Here is a 21,091-nt window from a genome sequence, read left to right as displayed (position 1 = left end):
AAACCAAAGAGCCAGCCTTAATTAGAATAAGGTCCCAGTCTCACATTGGGATTTGCTAGTGCACAGCCCTGCACCAGTTCAGAGTCCCTATGTAAGGGATTAGATGGACAGCTACACTGAAAGTGACCTGCTAAGTCAGGGGCGGGCAATTATTTTGGGCAGAGTGCCACTTGATGAGTTTTGGCTAGCTGTCAAGGGCTGCATGGGTAGCCCCACCCCTTCAGTTGCCCCACCCCCTGGTCGCCATCTTGGGACCAGAAGCCCCACCCCCTGACCCCTGACCTTTGCCACCGGAAGCCCCACCCTCTGACCCCTGACCTTTGCTGCCAGAAGTCCCTCCCCTTGCACAGCTTACCAGTTAGCAAGGAATTGTGACCCCCTCTAACATCCTGCCCCAGCAGTGGGGTTTCAGGGGCATCAGAGCTTTCCCCCTACCTGCGACAACTGGTCCCAAAAGGAGGAGGCTCTGCCACCGCTTCTGCTGGCCAGTGCTGACCCAGTCAGACTCGCCCCACCCCCAGCAGCACCTGGGAAGCTGGCTTCAGCCTCATGCTGCTCCGGATGGGACAGACCCGGCCAGGTCTGCACCGGCCAGGAAGGGCAGCATGGAGCTGAACTTGGCACCTTGTGTGCTGCTGGGGACGGGAGGAGCCCGGCTGGGTCTGCGCTGGCCAGCAGAAGCGGCAGCAGAGCCGTGTGCTACCTCCGCTGCACTTTCCCCCTGCCTGCAGTCCCGAGCGGCACATGGCTCCACCGCCACTTCTGCTGGCTGGTGCAGACCCAGCCAGGCTCCTTCCGTCCCCAGCACAATGGGGGAAGCCAGCTTCAGCCACATGCTGCTCCGGGTGGGACAGGCCCGACCGGGGCAGCAGAAGCGGCGGCAGAGCCGTGTGCCGCTTGGGACTGACCGGAGCTGAGCCCCTGCTGCTCCGGCCAGGCCCGTCCTGTCCTGAGCGGCACATGGCTCCGCCGCCACCTCTCCTCCCTGGTGCTGACTGGGCTGGAGCTGCGGCCCAGCTGCTGCTGCTTCCCCTCCCCAGCCTGACCCTGCACGGCCTGAGCGGCACCACACGGGGAAAGCCTACCCAGCAGCTGCTTTCCTGGGCTTACCTGCAGGACAGGGCCCTTTCCAGCCCCATGCAGCAAAGCAGAACCTGGCCCAGACACTGCTTCCCCTCACCGGCACCACAGGTTCTGGCCCCTCCCCCGCCCCTCCCAAGCTGCAGCTGTGACCTGAGCCAGGGCAGGCGAGACCAGCTGGGGCAGGCTGAGGTCGGGGTTGGTCGCCTCGTAACCAGAACCCAAGGAAACAACCTGCGGTGCTGCAGCCAGCGGCTGGTGCCACCAGAGGCTTTTAGAGAGGCAGCCACCATTATGTGGGTTTTGCAGGGGCTCCGCGGGCCGGATCCAGCCCACGGGCCGTATTTTGCCCACCCCTGTGTTAAGTAGATACCTGCTGCTTCTGAATGCTCCAGCATCTATTGATCCATTGAGCATCACTTGAACCACACCACAGGCTTCTTCTGCAAACTGAACAAAGCAAATAGACATTTTACGTCAGACCAGTGAAACAAAGGGTCAGGTCCTCAGCTCACGTAAATTTGAATCTCTCCTTTAACTTCAGTGGAAGTGCATCAATTTACGCAGCTAAGGATCTGCCCTGCTATTTTAACAGAAGATGATAGAGAAAAGAAAAGGTTGTATATGCTGGTGCAAAATTGCCCTCACGCTGCATTAACTGGCTAGAAATGAATCTTTGCTTACATGCTAATCCTGGGGTGGCACCAAGTGGCCATAATGATGTCTGTATCATACTTGTTCTGTGTATAGTCTAAGGGTCACAGGGTACAATGACCCTGACTTTGAGCTGCCATCGGTGCCATGGAGCTACTGGCAGCCTGTGAAAGACAGAGCAGTCCTTATACTAATTTTACTTAACCTGGGACAATAACCCAAAGAAGAGCAGCTGCAGGCTTGAGAATATGCAATGCACCTTAAAGTAGCCTCTCCCTTCTGAGCTGTGCTGTGTGCTTGTCTTCAGCAGCTCAAGCTCTGGGGTCTTCAGCTTTCCTTTGCTAAAACATTATATCATGTAGTGTTCGACTTTTAAGTGACTAAAGCATTAATGTACCTCTATTCTGTAAGACCTCTCTCTCAAGTATTCTAAGATGGCTATAGTTATTGAGTACCCATATTTATTTATCCTTTTGGAGGATAAGGAGACTTTTCAGTATTAATGGCTGTGTATGTCCATACTTGTATGTGCTCTTATGTATAAATTTTAAGGTAAAATTAACCGCTTGAAAGCAAGGAAGATACAACAGGAGTTAATTAAGCACAACTGTTTCCTGTTATGACTGAGTTGTTTTGCAGGGTGTTAGCTTTGTTTGAACCTCAGCGCTTGTGTTAGAATTAGCCTGTGCCTCTGCCACTGAAAGCTAGTGGGATTAAAGAAAAAAATAAGAGGACAGCAGGCTATTCAAACAGGAGGTCCTGGAAAGTAAACTACTTCAGGTGCCAATGAAAGGCAAAGGGAGCATGACCAATTGTTTCCATTTGGGAATGCCCCTTTTCAAGCCCTGGATGTAACTGTAAAACTATGAGCCACCTGAGAGATCAGGATGTCCTGCTGGCTATGCGACTGAATCTACGCTTCCTGCTGAACACAATAAACCAGGGCCTCACCTGAGATGGGCTGCATTGTAGCAAAGAGCAGCCTAGCCTCTGGCAACCCCTGGAGGACTCCCCTGTGAAAATCAGTTCTTACATGGGGGAAGAGTCACTACTGCAGTGCATAAGCTATCCCTTGCTCCTTCTACAGTCAGTCAGATAGCCCTGCAGTCCAGAGCTCCCCAGAGGCTGAAATGGGCTCCTGAGGCTGAAAGCAGTTGTTGCAAAACAGAGTAGCCAACAGACTATGTTAAATTACACTGGGAATGGGCCCAATGTGATGAGTGGCACAAAAGTGCTTTGAAGCCCTTTCTAGGCTTCCCCATTGCTACCGTGTGTTCCTCAGCCATAGTTCAAGCTAATATATCTATGTCTCTGGCAGAAGCTGGAAGGGAGACGATCATCGATTGGGTTCATGAACTGATCCAAGAACAGGCTATAGAATTCCTGCACATTTAAGAAAATTGGCAAGCTTCACTATACATACCCAGAACAATCTCTGAAAATTGTATTTTTTTTGTTTCAGGCTTCTCACATAAGAGAATAATGGCATTACCACTATTCAGACTAAGGAAGAATGTTCTCTTAATGCTTGGTTTAGACTAAGAGAAAACAAAGTGTTTAATTCAACTAAAATAGCAGGTAAAAACATTATCTTTTCTTGAGACTGGAGGGACTCTCTTCTGTAATCCTTACATCCCAAGGAAGCAAGTGGGATCTTTATCTCCTTGGAGCTGGTCACTATTTTTAATTCTGAAGGTATTACTGATCTTTAAGCACCTTTTTACGCTCCAAGTGGGTCTAGTTGAATTAAATTATGTCCATCTTCTTCTTCTGCCAAAAACTGGTGAGGGAAGCAGGCATCACAGAAAACTGTTGCTCAACGTAAGTGTGTCGGGGAGTCTTGGTCATTCCCAGGGGCCATAGTTAAAGCAACTCGAATGGTAAACATTAGCAAGAGACATCTGTCTAACTTCAACTAAAATCTTTAGCAAAGGTTGTCCCAATCAGGGTCCCTCTTCTGGATCCATTAGTGCATTACTGCAAGTTCTATTGTGAACTGACATCATCCAGGAGTAAGAGTAAAGTTAGTGAGCTGGGAGTGTTAAAGGAAGATTATCTATGATTTGAAGGTGATGAAAAGTGGCCTTCAATTGCCTTTGATTTAGAAGACTCCTAACAGAATAGAGCTAAATGAGTATTCTGAAAAGCCTTGATTCAGCAAGAGTATTTGCCTAATTTTAATCTGAGGTCAGTGGAGTTGCTGCATGCTTAAAGTGAGGCAATTCACTTTAATGTCAGTACCTTGCTGTATCAGTGAATTTTAAAGAAGTGTTTTCTCTTTGGGTTTATGTTCAGAAGGTAAAAGTCTCATTCTCTCAGCCAGAATCTATAGTGATTTCCAGAATGCTTTGCAGCCCTCACATATTTACTTTAGTAATTTTACCTTGTGGGCTTGATTCTGATAATATTATCCTCCTTAATTATAAAAATTGTAATTAGTGTTTGTAAAGCAACTGCCATACACTTGGTACTGTTAAAGAGCAAATGTCCAGATCATCACTTATAGAGGATCCAATTCAGGTCAGGATAAGAATGGCCATACAACTGTGATATTAAATACTGAGTATATGTAACCAGTGTCCCCCTCCCCTGTTACTGGAAGGAAGACAGCAGAGCAGGACCGAGCCAGCAAAGCAAGTGCAGCTTGTGGGGAACCTACAGCAGATGCAAGTAGTAAATGGGCTGCAGGACCCAGCAAGCAGACTGCGGGTACCAGGATGCTGGCCTTTGATTAGGGAGTTAGCAACACCTGGGACCTGTTAACAGAGAGCCAGGTCAGAGGGAAGAGATGGAGAAAGGGGTCAAATAAGCTTAAGCCTGGAGCTAGAGGCTCAGGATGGCCCAGATCTTTAGAAGAAGCAGCAGCCTTACAACAATAATGCATTTTATGTTATGTAACCTAGCCTCCCCCAACCAGCCTGGAGGGCTGGGTTTGGTTGGAGGCTACAGGGGGGCATCTCGGGAAGACCCTCTGTGCTTTGAGACTGGCAAAGAGCAGAGACAGTGAGGGAGCAGCCCTGCAAGGGTAAGGTGCCCACAGGCTGGGATCAAGTGAGATAAAGACAAGTCCAGTGTACCCAGTAAATGAAATTAGAGTAATACCTGTGAGGCATGGGTATGGCTTTGGGAGTGGAGAAGCCCTGAGAACTGAGTTTGGGGGGAAGAGAAGCCCATAAGACTGCTGAGAAGGAAGGCACTAAATGAACTACTTCAGCCTCTAGAGACAGCTTCCCAAATGCATCATTATTAACCTCAGAGTCATACAGGCAGATAGGAGGTTAGGAGACCAGAGAGTGCAGCATGTGAGTCTGACTGCCGGGGGGTGTCAGATGCCAGTGTTGGACCCCTAAGCCTGCTACAGCATAAAATACAAAATCTTAGTGCTTATTTTAGCCACAGGTCTGCCCTCTTGAATGAAGCCAAATAAAATCCTGGCCCCACTGCAGTCAGTGGGAGTTTTGCCACTGACTGCAGTGGGGCCAGGATTTACCTTCTTTTATCCCCTCCCCATAGCAGAGGAAATTTGCTATATAGGCCTTACCATTTTGGATGCCATTTTCCAGTATACAGTGCTGGGGTTGCTCTCGCATTCGGTCCACTTTGGACAAGATTCATAGTTAATGCCTTGAAAGCCATAAAACAAAACAAACAGAAAAAAACCATTGTGTCACATAACTACAGTTAGAGAAGTTGCCATCAAACATTTAGGTAATATTGCATCCTATCTTCAGTAAGACTATGTAGGTTTAAAGGGCTTCTCTGATTAGAGCTCCATTATAGCCCCAGGACCTTATTCTTTAATTGCTACCATAACAATCCCAGTAAAATACTGACTAAAGTAAAGACATGTGACCCTGTAGTCTGTACCAGTGATATGCCAAATGCAGTGAGATATCATATTGTCTTGTATGTAACTCACCCTTGAATATAATACATACCCTGTTTTTGAAAGACATCTTGAAAAATAAACGTTCTTACCTTGTGTTATAGGTAAGTAACCATGTAGCAACAATTGGAGAGCTGAGCCTGCTGCCAGTCCTATGTGCTGGATGGTGTCAATGAACCAACCTTGCACGCTAGCCCAATCCAGCATAATGGGTCTGGAGCTGTGTAGCAAGTCCAACTGTGAACAAAGTCCAGGAGCACACCCCAAATCCAACTGCAGACTGCTCCCATACACTGGCCAAATCCACATGTCCAGAATTATGGCAGTTAATGCTGCCACTGCTTCCTTTCCACCAAATTTCTAGACCCATTGAAATCCATATCTCTCGCATATAATACTTACTCTTATTTGCCCCACATGATTTGGAAGGGAAAGGTATGTGTTCTTTGAGAGGAAAATGTGGTATTTTCCTAGCACTGGGTGATAAAAAACTTCTTAGAAGTTGAGAAATAAATATTTTTTCACACTTCCATAACTCAGGCAAGGCTAAAGTTTCAATACTTTTAAAATAAATTACATTTGGGTTGAAACCAAGGAGGTGAAGTGTCAGTCCTGAGAGGTATGTAATATGTTATTGAAATATATGAGCAAAGGAAAAATGACAGCTATCAATGCTCATATATTTATTGTATGGGAGTGAAAAAGTATCCTTACCTGGGCTGGCTGGATCACCACACCATGACACCTGGTCAGCTATGTAACCCAGCAAGGTGTCCTCCAGAGTAAGGAAATTGTCGTCAGCTTTTGTGTAACGGTGAACCAGTTCATTTGTCTTGCTCCAAAACAGTGACTGAGAGAGAGAGGCGATAAAGTGTAATAAACGGCAGTGATATTCGAGCTGGTCAGAAAATGAAGACTTTCATTGTGACCATTTTGATGATGATAAAGATGTTTTAGTTGTCAGGTTTTTGTCAAAAGATGGAAAATAAAAGCTGTTTTATTTTTCAAATTTTAGAGTGGTTTGATGAAAATGGCTGCTTTTTTATCACAAACTGTCATGTTTTTAACAATGTGGTTTAAATGACTTTAAGGGATATTGTTTGGTTAGTTAATATAACTTCTTCATTACTATCTGCATTCTGATACCATATGGGACAATAGCTTTTAAAAGCTATTTGCCTCTAACTGTATAGCTACATCTCCCTTATGTAGAGTACTTCTTCTAAAGCTGTAACAGACACCACAATTTTCCCTTTATGGTCCAGCCACTGACAGTAGAAACAGTGATGTCCAGCAATGGCTGCCAATAAACAGAATTTTGAGGGTTTCCTGGTCCAGAAGAACAAATGCATGGGTTGGACATTATAGCAACCCTGAAGTCAGGGTACCTCCAGGTATTTGGAACAGCTTGTGATTACCATGGAAAGAGTCCATTGTAGTAGGAATTGTATAGAGAAAGAACACATACAGTCTGTATCCACACACAAGCATTGTTACCTTGTTGCATGGTACAGGATGTCTTGCTAAATCCATTAAAGGCTGATAGTCATCTGTTGTAATATTACATGGGTTCTTGTACATAAATGCATCTTGTAATGTTTCCCATATTTTTAGGCAATCTTTATTTCTATGAAAGATTAAAATAATGGTAAGTGGCAATTGACCATTTATAGGAACAGGGAGCCTTCCAAAGTCATGCCTACATTTCTATCACATGCTGCTGAAATATTACCAGAAGAGAAAATAAGAAGTGCAGGAAAGGATTGTGGAAGAATTTCTTTGATGTACTTCGACCGTCTGATCCAGGTTTTTGTCTCAGCTCTTTTAGGCAGCAAAAGAATAAGCCAGATTAAAACAACCTTCAGCCCCACTGGGGTTGAAGATGCTGAGCAGTTTTAAACATTTTTCTCAGGATGTTATACTGTTGCCTAGTACTGTATTATCTGAGTAAGCACCATATGCAGGTCCTTAAATGGGATTTGACCTCTTTCTAAAGTTTGGCCCCTGCTGTGGGCACCTTGCCCATGAACATCTGGCCCTGGCCCTACACGGAGGGCAAAGTTCTGCCCCCATTAGTCCTTCTCAGTTATGCAATGAGCTGTCTTACCAAAGTCAGGGAGACTATCTGCAAAGTAATGTAGTACTATAATGTAATAATAATGTTGGAATACTTATGAGAGGCAAAGATTCTAGCTCATATGTTTTACAGTTGAGGCAGAAGACTAGCTGAATGGGATTGCCCCCTTAGATGTAGATCTGCTGATGATCATGGCTAGGGGCAAACATTCAAAAAGCTTGAGTCTGAATTGATTCAGTCTTTGCAGGTTAGTCTAACCTGCAAAGCTTGAACCAATCTGGAGGTGGACAGACATTCCCTTTTCATTTCAGAAATGCAGGCACATGCCTGCAGTGGCTCAGGCTCGAAGCCAGGGAGTGCTAGAGCAGCCACCTTTTCCCATGGACAGTGCTGAGCTGGGGGGACAGGGGGACCTGGCCCAGGCAGGATTCTCTGATTAGGAAGGGGTTAAACCCCCACTCTGGCCTGCACTGTCTCAGGCTTTCCCCCACTCGCTGCTCAAGGAGTGGGAATGTTGCCAGACCCCAGCTAGCACTCTGAGGTAAAGTGGGGTATGCAATGTATGCATCTGTTGATGATACTGAGCTTTTCAATCTCCCTCTCACTGTCTGCAAACCTGATAGGGCTGCAAACCAGCAGGGGGGCGGGGCTGATAAAACCACAGTGTTTATCAGCCCATCAGCAGAACAAAAGCTTCTCTCATTATTTCAAGCTCTTCTTAAACAGCTTTTTCCAAGGAAGGAAGGGAGAGACATTAACAACTGAGCTGTTGGATAGCTCCAAAAAACCCTAAGTGGATACTGTTCTGTCTACCTGTCCCAGTGAAATTGGAGACACATACAGACACACCTCTCAGCATACCACATGCCTAGGGTCCATGGGGCTAGGGTCCGTGCTGTAGGAGGGAAGGAGGTGGGGAATCCCTGCTTGAGCAGTGAGGGAAGCCAGGCAGACCCTGCTGTGCCTGCAGTCTCCCCCAGAGCTCTGGCTAGGGAGGAGAGGGGTGGGGCCTGCCCTGTTCTCTGGAACAGAGAGCACAGCCTAGCTCAGCCCAGCCTAAGGCTGCAAAGCATCTGGGATGCTGGGGGACTCTGGTTTATCTTAAACCAGAAAGCGGTCTGGAACAGACATTGTATAAACTAGTTTGACCCAAAATAGCCAAGTCTGATCTGGTTTAAGATAAACATTCAACCAGTTTTATCTTAAACCAGTTTCAGCTATTTTGAAACTGTTTTATGTGCACTGAACTTCTGTTCTTTTACAGGTTTAAACCAGTTTCTGATCACCTAAACCAGTTTCTGTGTAATGTCTGTCCCTAGCCCATAACATCAGGTGGTGAGTCTACTCATTCCACATAGGTAGCACCCCATATTTTATGAATAAACAAATATGAAAATCTAGATAAAGATTAGGATCTGCTCTTAGCTCTGGATTCCAATGATATAGCTCATGCTTTGTACAGAAGCAAATGAGATCCAAATCAGGCACTTGGTCTCCAGTGTGTTGTTTTAAATTTTCTTTAATTTAGTATTTTTCTGACTCCAATCTCCAGTACTGGTCCTTAGCCTGTTACTTGCACCAAGGTAAGTCAGGAGTACCCCTGCGAAGTGAATTGAATTACCAGACTGTGAACTTTGTGCATGCAGGGGCAGAACCAGGTCATCTGGATCTAAATTTGTTGCTTAAGATACTGTTCCATCAGCAAAGTCCTCAGCTTTGAAAAGAAAAAAAATTGTCAAAGCTAGCAAGACAGAGAGTTCCTCAGCTTCTGCCCAAGGGTAGTGCATTGCCTTCTGGGGCCATATTTCAATACATAAGTTTCTTGAGAAACTCCAATTTTTCCCAACTCCAGTGAAATGCTGGCTTGTTTATTTGTGAGTAAGTTTTAGGTCTAGTCAGGACCATCTGTTCTGTTGGATTTGAGCAATGAATACTGCTACAAATATCAACCTACAGCTATTCTCAGCTAGTGTAGACGCTTCCTAAGCTGCCCTTTGTGTGTGAAATTCCCTTTCTTTCTTCTTTGTTCTGATAATCACCAAATTGTTTCAATTTAAATCCATTTCTAATCCTAAATTTGGAATCTTTGTTGAAAATTCCCCTTTTACATGGTGTCATAATAAGTTATTAATATTCATGGTTCTATACCATTATCTTCTTTATTTTTATGCAAACTGAAAAAACCCCCCACTTTGATTGAATGGCTCTAATATTTGCAAGTCCAAACTGGGCAGCTATCATCATAAAGCTATCACTTCATCCTTTTCTGACTTGTTGCTTCCTGCTCACTGCTTATGTGGGTCCTTGTGAAATCTCTCTAAAGAAGGGACATGTTAAATATGGAACAAATTGCACAATTCATCACTATAGCTGGAACTAACTAGAATTTCCTTTCCCACCCCCAGACTTTTGCAATCTCTTCAGGAAGCATGAAGAAAGAGCAACTTGGAGTTGTATCAACATAACCAGTTTTTACACTGGTATAAACTAGAAGTGGGCAGATAACATGAATCCTTACACTAATGTATAGGGATCTACCTAAATCACTGCAGAAGTTTGCAGCAGTGGTACCTTTAATCTCACTCTCTTCACTGCGCCACCCTCCCATCCCACCTCTGCCACTGAGTGGCCAAGAGGCAATTAATGCTGTGATGTTTGCCTCTTGGCAACTCAACAGCAGTGACAGGGCAGTGGGGACATGCAGCAAAAAGGGTGAGATTCAGGTAGGATAGGACTTGTGCCAAGATTCAGGTAGGTCCCTACAGTGTAACATTCAAATCCAGAGTAGAATAATCCCAGGAATAATTGGAATAACACTATACTAACAGAAGTCATATTGCTTTGGGTATCATCTGTCTGCTTTCATCCTGGGATAGCTGTGTACTCATCATCAGCAGGTTATTTACCCGCTTCCTTGCTGCTTAATGGCAAATCACGGTAAAAGGGCCTTCTGTTAACAGCTACCATAAGATAGCTACTATTCTGTCCGCTTTGGAATGCAGCATAAATAATTACAATAAGAGTCACCTGTCTGGGTCCTACACCCTTTTGCCATTGTAGTAGTCCCCTCTTGGTCTTACTGAAGCCATGTTAGTGAGAAAGTGTCACTGTCATCATTGTCATCACTGGGTAATGACAGTGAGAAATTAAGAATGTGTTTCTCCATCAGGAGATCTAAAGGTAGGTTTAATTTAATAGCCCAGATACAGACTGACTTAAAAAGAGTTGAATATTTGTGAAGGAAGGACAGAAATTTCATGCAGACTTTTGTAAGATTCTTTCCTCTAGTGCTTTCAATACAACAAGGAAAATTCCCATTTGGCTGCCAAAATGAAACAAGAAATTGCAAGGCATATTCTGAATAACAAATGTGTTCTAAGATGTTAAGCAAGTGTTCTGAATTGGAGACATGGTGTACTTGAATAATGTTTGCACCACACTGAACACTGATTTATATAACCCTAAGAATAATGGGTGCATCAGCTGAGAGCTTTCATGTTTGACTGCTCCATATTGGAGTGCCACTATTACTCTTGTACAAGAGGAGAGAAGAGGTGGCACCTAGCTGTTTGTCATCAGAATTAATTTTGACAGCTTTATTCCACGTAACTCCAGACAGTAGAGTGTGTGTCAGCAGTTTACTTAATTGTTGTGTAACAAGCATTACCTTCCTACTTTGTTGACTGTTCCAGGAGTTAGAAATATTCCAGAAACAGTCTCAGATAGTGAGGAGTTACAGGCTAGCAAAGAGCTGCTCTGTGGTTGAGTGTGCTTCATCATTACACTTCCCAGAAATGACCTGCCCCCAGATCACCACCGTGCAACAGAAAGTAGTCACACCACCCCTTTCATGACATGACCAAGCTCCATTCTAAAACTAGTTAGGTTTTGTGCTCTCCCCACTACTACTGGGAGGCTGTTCTGTTACCCAGATTAGAGGTAACCTTGTGGGTAGGCTACTGATGAAAGAGGCAGAAATAGGTCTATAGTCCAACCTTTTATTTGCTTGCATTTTAAAACATGAAAACAAACATTTATCCCAACGTTTACCTTGTTACCTGCAACAGCACCACATAGATTCGCACCTACACCGGCTGGGGAGACTCAAGAGGTGGGATGAGGTTTGCACGCAGATTGGCAGCAGATCTTCTTGAATCTGCTGAGTTCTCTAAGCTATGATAAAGTGTATCTGGATTACTTACTGTATGGTCTTCCCTTGTCTGACCCCAGTTATCTTTCCTGCTTGGTGCAGGGGGCTGGACCCGATGATCTTCCAAGGCCCTTTCCGGCCTTACAACATATGAATCTATGAAGCTCTTTTCAGGCCTTGTGCTTTGTTTAATTGTTTGATGGTTTCCTTTATTTGCTGACCAAGTTAATGGTCACTCCTGCAAAGGTTCACACTATTGATACTCAGAAACCAGCTTTGAACCTTCTGTTTAGCAATGCTTCTGCAGCTTAGCCTAGGCCCCTTGAAAATAGCCAAGGCTGGCAACAGTTCCATCACTTTACTACCATGATTGAAACTTTCCAATTTCTAGTTTAAATGGTCACTTTATACTCTTTGTACTTGTGGCAATGTTGTCCTTTAGCTTAAATAGTTTTCCCTCCGCAGTATTTACCCTCAAGATTTAAAACGAGCAATTGTATCTCCTCTCAGCCTTTGTTTTGCTAGGCTTACCAAGTCAAGACCTTTAGTCTCCTCTTGTATGATCTCTATTTCCTAATCATTCTAATAAGGCTCTGTGCACCTATTCTGGTTTGAATTAATCTTTCTAGAACATGAAGGATAATATTCCAGAATAAATATCCCCAACACTTTGTACAGTAGTACTAATATTCTGTAGCTCTAGTAAAAATAACCCTTATTAGTACATTGCTATTTATAATCAGGAAAATATTAAATAAGATTGGTTACCAGACCACTGTTTGAGGAAAGTCCATTAGTGATCTGGTTCCACCTGGTATTCCCCTTTCAGCATAATCCATTTGCCATCTCCCCTTTTTCCGCTTCCTTACCCACCTTGCAATGTTTGCATTATCTTCAGGGGGGACGCATAGTCAGTGCACGTGGGTGCATGTGCACCCCCTGAGTGTGGTGGTGGACCCCCTGGAAAAAGACACCACCAACAGTGTCAGCGGTACCTGTGGGCAGTCGCCACTCACCACCCTGCCACCGACACCTCTGGCGGCGACTGTGGGTAGTTCACCGTTTCCGTGGGCCACCACTACCAGCGGTGGCTGTGGGTGGTCACCATTCCTTGTTTGGCGCTTGCCACCCCCCTCATTGCTGACAGACCCAGTGGTGGCTGCAAGAGCTCCCCTGCTTCCCACTGCCGCACTCCCACTGCCACCGTGCCCCCCAGCCACTGGGGGCACGCACCATTCATGATTATCTTCTTCACCTTAACTAATAATCTCTATGTGCTGCTATATCCACATGCTGTATTGAAGTCCAGATAAATTGGATCTACCACATTTTCCTTGTCTATAATAGAGGTTATCTTATTATACACAGATAAATACTGATTTAGTCTGGCATGATCTACCTTTCATAAATTCACATTTTAGTTCATCCTGTTTTCTGTTTATTGTTGTATATTTAATGTTTTTCCTTTAATTATCTTTGCTTTGTCCTAAAGCATTACATATTGTTGAGGTAAAAATAACAGACCCTGCAGTCACTTGGGACACATTTTCCTTGTCTTAAATATAAATACTTCATTTGCGATTCTCCAGTGAAGTGGCACCACTGAATCATTTATTTATTTTATTTTATTTTATTTTATTTTTTCTGAGATCGTTGCTATCAGACTTTGACATGCCAGGTTTTTTTTTCAGAATAAAAAAAAAGATGTTGGGCTATGCTAGAGATCTCCAGAGTCAGATTTGACTCCAAATGGAGAATTCTATAATATTATCAGAAACTAGCTCCCAAGAATTGTGTTAGTATGTGAAACTTCTTAAATTCCCAGATATAGACTGGAGAATAAATGCTATTTATAATGGGAGGGCCCAGATGTTCCTGGAAGTGACATCTAGCAGATTTCTTCACCAAATGGGCACCACAGGGAGTTGGTCACAGCAGATAATGTTGGACTGGCTGATTATGCTTTGTCATACGTCCCATTTAATGTCAAGCAAAATACAGGTCTGTAACTTCAAAAGGAGCAAAAATTAGCTTCCTTTATTCAGTTAGTAAAGTCATGTGGACCAACATGCTCAAGGATTTGACTCTAAGGAAAGCTCAAAATCTCTTTAAATCAAAAATATACAAATGATCTGAACTTTGTATCCCAAGCAAGGGAGGAAACTTTTAGGGAGCAGCTTCAGACTTAGTTGAATTAATAAGCACCTTGGAAAGAAAATTAGAAGTAAGAAGATATTCTGTAAGGAATGAAGAAAGGGTTAGTCAGCAAGGAAAGCTGTGGTAGCGTTTGCAAAGCACAGGGATAGGGACAGACTTGCTAAGTCAGGCTGGGTTAGACCTTGCAAAGGAAAGTAAAATAAATAGAAAAAGATTCATAAGCCATATGAATGAAAAGAGAACACAGGAAGGAAGTGAGTCCATTTGCAATAAGACTGAGGTTAAAATGAAGCAATATCTAAGTATAGTCCAAAAATTAAATGATTAAGGATGATGATATTGAACATTGTATACAAGGGAAGACGGTTAAGGAGAAAGTGTTCAAACACTAGAATCCACTTGACTTAGGGAGTTGTGACAATCTCTGTTGCAGAATTTGTTAAAAAAAAATTGCAAACGAAACATTGAAATAGACATGATGTTGCAATTATGATCATGTTGAATCAGCCCAGAGGGACAGGTTAGGAATGTCTCAGGAAAGAAGAAAGGTAATGGAGCTGCAGGCTGGAAGGAAAGTGATTTGAAAGACTGCACATTGATAATTAGATTATTATGATGATGAAGGCCATACTTTAGATACTTTAGTGGACAGATGATAACATTACAACACTCAGACAAATGCTGTCAGTTTATTCATATGCACTTAGTTCAGAGTGCTTGGGCAGGACAGTGTTGCAGAACTGTCTGTTGGCCCCTACTGGGAGTACAGGGGGAATTCTTTCAGGTGTTTGTGTACCAACTTTTTACATTTTTATGATCTGTGTTTAGGGAATGCCTGAAGTTTCAAGAGAAAGGGGAGTTTATGCTCCTTTCTCTATATCACAAAACTATTACTGTGCTCAACAGTTTGTGAGGTCTACGGTTGTGCAAATCAGAATGGAGTTGCATTGGTGCAGTTTGGCACCTCTAGCTGCGTAGTGGATTTCAGTCAGCCTGATGGAAGGAAGAGACAGCTCCGGCCAGGTGGGATGGTACCTCTAATTTTAAGCACTAAACTTCAGAAATGTAAATAAGGGATTGTGATGATGATTTCTACTTGAATAGTTCTTTATTAGCTCTGGTTGTCCAAGCACTACCTGGTAAAGGCAATAATAAGACTATTAAACTGGGGACATCCTAAACTCCAACCCAATAGCATAAGTAGAAAAAAATAATTATTTTAATACTGTGCTGTCACATAATGACAATGTTTCAATATAATTATGTTGCATCACCCCAAATGGAAGATTTGTGATTATGTTTCAGAATGGTTATGCAAACTTATCGTAGGCTGTAGGCTCAGAGGCTCCAGCCCAGCTGCAAGCAGTAATGCTAATTGTAGGCTGCTCAGGAGGACTGGATCAGCTGAGGGAGATAATTAATAGTCACCGGAAGTAAAAGGCTTCTAGGAAGGGGAAGCCAGAGAAGGACTTCCAGAAAAAACCATAGGGTTCTAGGGGAAGAAGCCAGGGAAGAGACAGATGAACAGAAGGGGGGAAAGAGTGAGAGTAGCTTGGCTAGTGGCTGCAATACCTGAGAAGGGACTCTCAGGTGCTGGGAGGAGACTCAGGTGTGAGACTGGGAGCAGCACCATGGCAGGGAGCTGAGTCATAGACAGCCTGAGAAGAAAGACTGCAGCAGGAAAGCAGCAACAGCAAGCCACTGTCACCTTCTCACAGGCTGAAGAGGACTTATGTCTGTAAGTCCTTTATGGTCTGGGTCTGGGTCAGAGTTGAAGACTTGCTGATATTGGAGGATACCTGTGTGATGGGCAAGCTATGGGAATATAGGCTATGTTGTGCTTACAGACTAGTTTGAGCTGAGCAAATCCCTGAACCTGCTACAGTCCACGTTATGTTGCAGGGATCAGCTCGGCTGTAAAAGATGGTGGTTGGAGATTGGAATAATAGAAAATTAGGGTTGAAAAAGACCTCGGGAGACTATGTAGTCTAGCCCTCTCCTTAAAGCAGGACCATGCCCAGCTAGATCATCCCAGCCAAAGCTTTATCTAGCCAGGTCTTGAAAATCTTTCAGGATGGAGATTACCCAGAGAGGTGGGGCAACCTGCCCTGGTGCTTTACTACCCTCCTAGAAAGCAAATTCTTCCTAATATTGAATCTAAACTTCCCTTGCTGCAACTTGAAACTGTTGCTCCTTGCTCTGTCATCTGCCATCACTGAGAACAGTCTAGCTCCATTCTCTTTTGAACCCAACTTCAGGTAGCTGATGGCTACTATTATTCCCCTCTCAATCTTCTCATCTTTAGGTTAAATAAGCCCAGTTCCATCAGCTTCTAGCATGTCATGGGCCCACCCCCACTGGACTCTTTCCAATTCATCCACATCCTTTCTGTAGTGGTAGAAGCAAAATTGAACACAGTGCTCAAGTTTTGGTCTTGCCAGTGCTGAACAGAGGAGAAGAATGACTTCCCTGGGCCTACTGGCAACCCACCTACCAATGCAGCCCAGTATGCTGTTAGTGGCTTATTGTTGCCAAGAAGGCTAACTGCTGGCTCATTCAGCTTATTGTCCACTATAACCCCTGTGTCCTTCTGCAGAGCTACTGCCCAACCAGTTGTCCCCCAGCCTGTACTGATGCATGGGATTCTTTTGTCCTAAGTGCAGGACTTTGCACTAGTCCTTGCTGAACCTCATGAGATTCCTTTTGGCCCAATCCCCCAATTTGTCTGGGTCTTTCTGAATCCTATCCCTACCCTCCAGCGTATCTACTGCTCCCACCAGCTTGGTGTCATCTGCGAACTTGCTGAAGGTGCACTCTATGCCATCTTCCAGGTCGTTGATGAAGACACTGAACAAAACCAACCCTTGGGGCACTCCAACTAGACATCAAGCCATTGATTACTACTCTCTAAGCCTGGCTCCAGACAGTTTTCTGTCCATCTTGCAGTCCATTCACCCAGTCTGTACTTCCTTTGCCTGTGAGGATGTTCTGAGAGACTGTATCAAAAGTCTTGATACAATCAAGGTATACTACATTCACTGGTTTTCCTGCATCCATAGAGCCAGTCACCGCATCATAGAGGGCAATCAGGTTGGTCAGACATGACTTGCCCTTCGTGAACCTATGCTCACTGTTCCTAATCTCCTTTTTCTCTTCCAAGTGCTTTGAGATGGATTCCTTGAGGATCTGCTCCATGATTTTTCCAGGGACTGAGGTGAGGCTGACTAGTCTGTAGTTCTCTGGATCCTCCTTTTTCCCATTCTTAAATATGGGCATTATTTTTGCCCTTGTCTAATCATCCAGGACCTCTCCTGATCACCATGAGTTTTCAAAGATGATGCCCAGCAGCTCTGCAGTTGTATCAGCTAACTCCCTCAGCACCCCTGGGTGCATTCCATCCAGCCCCATGGACTTGTATATGTTCAGCTTTTTCTTAATAGTCCCTATCCTGTTCTTTTGCCACTGCTGGCTGCTTACCTCCTTCCTAAACTGCTGCCAGGTGCAGTAGTCTGGGAGCTGACCTTGCCTATGAAGACAGAAGTGAAATAGGCATTGAGTACCTCAGCTTTTTCTGCATCCTCCATCACAAGGTTGCCTCCCTGATTCAGCGAGGGACCCACACTTTCCAAGATCCTACTTTTGCTATGGACATACTTGTAGAAATGCTGCTTGTTATCCTTCACATCCCTTGCATGCAACTGCATTTTGGTCTTCCTGACTTCATCCCTGTATGCCCGAGCAATACTCTTGTACTTCTCCCTAGTTATTAGTTCAAGTTTCTACTTGTAAGCTTCTTTTTTGTGACTCAGCAGGGAACTCTTCAGTAAACTAAGCCAAGCTGGTCTTCTATCATACTTGCTAGTCTTCCTGAAACATCGGGATGTTCTTTACTGCGAGTGCAGGAACAGATTCTTTAAAGTACAGTCAGGATACACTTATAGATTCATAGATGCTAGGGTCGGAATAGAACCTCAATAGATCATCGAGTCCGACCCCCTGCATAAGCAGGAAAGAGTGCTGGGCCTACATTACCCCAGCTAGATACACATCTAGCCTTCACTTGAAGACCCCCAGGGTAGGGGAGAGCACCACCTCCCTTGGGAGCCCATTCCAGACCTTGGCCACTCGAACTGTGAAGAAGTTCCTCCTAATATCCAATCTAAATCTGCATTCTTCTAGCTTGTGGCCATTATTTCTTGTAACCCCCGGGGGGGCCTTGGTGAATAAATACTCACCAATTCCCTTCTGTGCCCCCCTGATGAACTTATAGGCAGCCACCAGGTCGCCTCTCAACCTTCTCTTGCGGAGGCTGAAAAGGTCCAGTTTCTCTAGTCTCTCCTTGTAGGGCTTGGCCTGCAGGCTCTTAACCATACGAGTGGCCCTTCTCTGGACCCTCTCCAGATTATCCGCATCCTTCGTGAAGTGCGGCGCCCAGAATTGCATGCAGTACTCCAGCTGCGGTCTGACCAGCACCCGATAGAGGGGAAGTATCACCTCCTTGGACCTATTTGTCATGCATCTGCTGATGCACGATAAAGTGCCATTGGCTTTTCTGATGGTTTCGTCACGCTGCCGACTCATGTTCATCTTGGAGTCCACTAGGACTCCAAGATCCCTTTCCACTTCCGTGCCACCCAGCAGGTCATTTCCTAGGCTGTAGGTGTGCTGGACATTTTTCCTCCCTAGATGCAGCACTTTGCATTTCTCCTTGTTGAACTGCATTCTGTTGTTTTCTGCCCACTTGTCTAACCTGTCCAGGTCTGCTTGCAGCTGCTCCCTGCCCTCCGGCGTGTCCACTTCGCCCCATAGCTTAGTGTCATCTGCAAACTTGGACAGAGTACATTTCACTCCCTCATCCAAGTCGCTGATGAAGACATTAAAGAGTATCGGTCCAAGGACCGAGCCCTGCGGGACCCCACTGCCCACACCCTTCCAGGTCGAAACCGACCCATCCACCACGACTCTCTGGGTGCGACCCTCCAGCCAATTCTCCACCCACCGGACTGTGCAGTTTCTACCTGGGCTCTTTCCCTTGACTGGAAAGATAGACAACTGCAGGGTTTGCTCCTTCTAACATATAAAAAACATTTTGGCCTTCTTAAAGTTAGCACCTGGCCTAAAAGTCCCTGTGTATTGCAGGCAGACTCGATGGCCACAGTATCAGGAACAATTCGGAGACTGCATAGTTCAAAGATACCAGGAATTTTTCCTTTCATTTTGCAGTTAAGTCCAGTTGTGAAGGCTCATACCCAGAAGATGGACCATTTTCCATTGACTTGATATGAAGATCTAATTTTCCTTGCCCCCCCCCCCCCCCCCAAAGCAAAGAGTTAACTAATAGATACACCATTCCTAGAATGCTTTTTACTGTATCTGTGGTCACGGTTGCTACTGGACTTGCCAAAGCATATAGCTGAATCATAAAGTCCAGACTCTGAAGTTTTCTAGTATTTGAAAATGCATATGGCTGGGATCAGTGCTGGATTGTGTGTTTTTTGTATTTGCATAGATCATACTTTTAACTCCTAAGAGAATGGTGTTATCCAGGATAACACCAGGACAAAATTAGGCCTCCCACCTGGGAGGGACAGCTACATTTCTATTCCTGCTAAAAGTGTTGATTGAATTTGTGGCTTCTGATTACCTCCCTGGCTCCTGTTTTTAATTTCTCTCTGTTCTACAGGTGTTAATGACCACCTGACTTTTTTTTAAATGGTCTTGATGTTCCACTATTTAAACTGTTTCCATCCTTCAGTTTTACCTACCCACCCACACTTTTTTTTAAATCCTAGATCCACCCATGGGCAAGTCAGTGGTATATAAGCTGTTGAAGAAGCATATGCCCAGAGTGGCTACACCTTAGTGCAACATGAGCTAAATAGCATGGATCAAAGGATGATCCTGCCCTGGAGTAGTATAACTCCAAGCTGCATGAGGAATGTTTTTAAACCAGCTTCAGGTATTAAGCTGCATTGTGTAGACAATCCAGAAGTTAAGAGCCACCCAAAATTACTGTTTAAAATGGGCCTTGCATAATAATTTTGGGCAGCTCCTTTAGGTCTTAACCCCTGGACTGTCCACATATTGACACTTGTTATGCAGATCAAAGTGATTCCAGGGCAGGGCACTTATCCCTGATTTGTGCTACCAAGATCATTCCATTAAGGCGTAGCCACTCCCCGTAGATATACCATCCAAAAGGAAGTCCTCAAGTATCCCAGAATCTCCTGCACCCTCACCCATAGAGAAGGGATAGAAGCCTGGCTGGCTAAAATTTGAGCCTCACCCCAGCAGGTAGAACTGCTAGGCAGTTTGCTCAGCTCTGCAGGCATATCTAAGCTACTGCTTTGAAGTAGGCAGTTGTCTATAAAAGCTCTTGCTTCTGAATTGCTTTTTAAGGTGCCACCCTCCCCTACTTTCTCACACCTAGAATGAAACCCGGAAGGCTTTCTTACCAGTAGAATGGCATCTTTTGGCACAAAACAAAAGAAGCTCCTAGTCCACTGGTTAAACTGGGTTTTAAGACCAGTGAATGCCTCAACCACTGTTCGGGGGGTGTTGTGAGGCTCTTTGTGGGGAAGGAGGTAAAAATCTTTGAAAGGTTCTGGCCTTGTGGCACTGATTTTGAAACGACTTGGGAAAACTTTTGCTGAATGGAGTTCTCATTTGTTTAGTCCTATTTATAATAGTATATATTTATTTTTAACTGAATAAATATCAATTTAGTATAACTCAATACTTGAAATATTTTTATCCTTGGATACTTTTTTTTAATATTTAGACATTAAAATAAAGACTTAAGATGCACATGCTTACAAAGAGATTCTTACAAATGTTGTTTTGTGGTGTTTTCAGAAGCAAAGTTTTTGAAAATTGCTGCTATAGGTAAAACAGAGTAGACACCATAGGAATACTGTAAGAGTAACTTAAGGTTTAAGACTTAGGACCTGATTTTGCAACCCTTTCTCGCATGTGGATTGAAAAGGCAGACTTGTCTCCTTTCTCCTACTGGAGGCAGAGCAGGGGGAGAGAGGAGGCCTGGAGAAATAGCAGGAGAGAGAGAAGCTTATTTCAGTGTGGTGGTGGT

The 21,091-nt window shown here is 44.4% G+C and overlaps 1 protein-coding gene across 1 annotated transcript in view; it reads right to left on the bottom strand.

Annotated features, from left to right (window-relative positions):
• LOC149870126 (ADP-ribosyl cyclase/cyclic ADP-ribose hydrolase 1-like) overlaps positions 1-21,091 on the bottom strand; it is a 45,212-nt gene that overhangs the window by 9,153 nt on the left and 14,968 nt on the right. The window contains exons 2-5 of the mRNA XM_090034496.1: positions 7,118-7,247; positions 6,335-6,470; positions 5,276-5,358; positions 1,454-1,530 (exon numbers count right to left, since the gene is read on the bottom strand). Of these exons, the coding sequence (XP_089890622.1) occupies positions 1,454-1,530; positions 5,276-5,358; positions 6,335-6,470; positions 7,118-7,247 (426 nt within the window). The remainder of the gene's footprint in view (positions 1-1,453; positions 1,531-5,275; positions 5,359-6,334; positions 6,471-7,117; positions 7,248-21,091) is intronic.

The sequence above is a fragment of the Crocodylus siamensis genome, chromosome 2 (genome assembly GCF_052110815.1).
Source record: "Crocodylus siamensis isolate JL-2025a chromosome 2, ASM5211081v1, whole genome shotgun sequence".
NCBI lineage: Eukaryota > Metazoa > Chordata > Crocodylia > Crocodylidae > Crocodylus > Crocodylus siamensis.
Note: the sequence above shows the minus strand (reverse complement) of the source record. Positions and strands in the feature narration are given on the sequence as shown.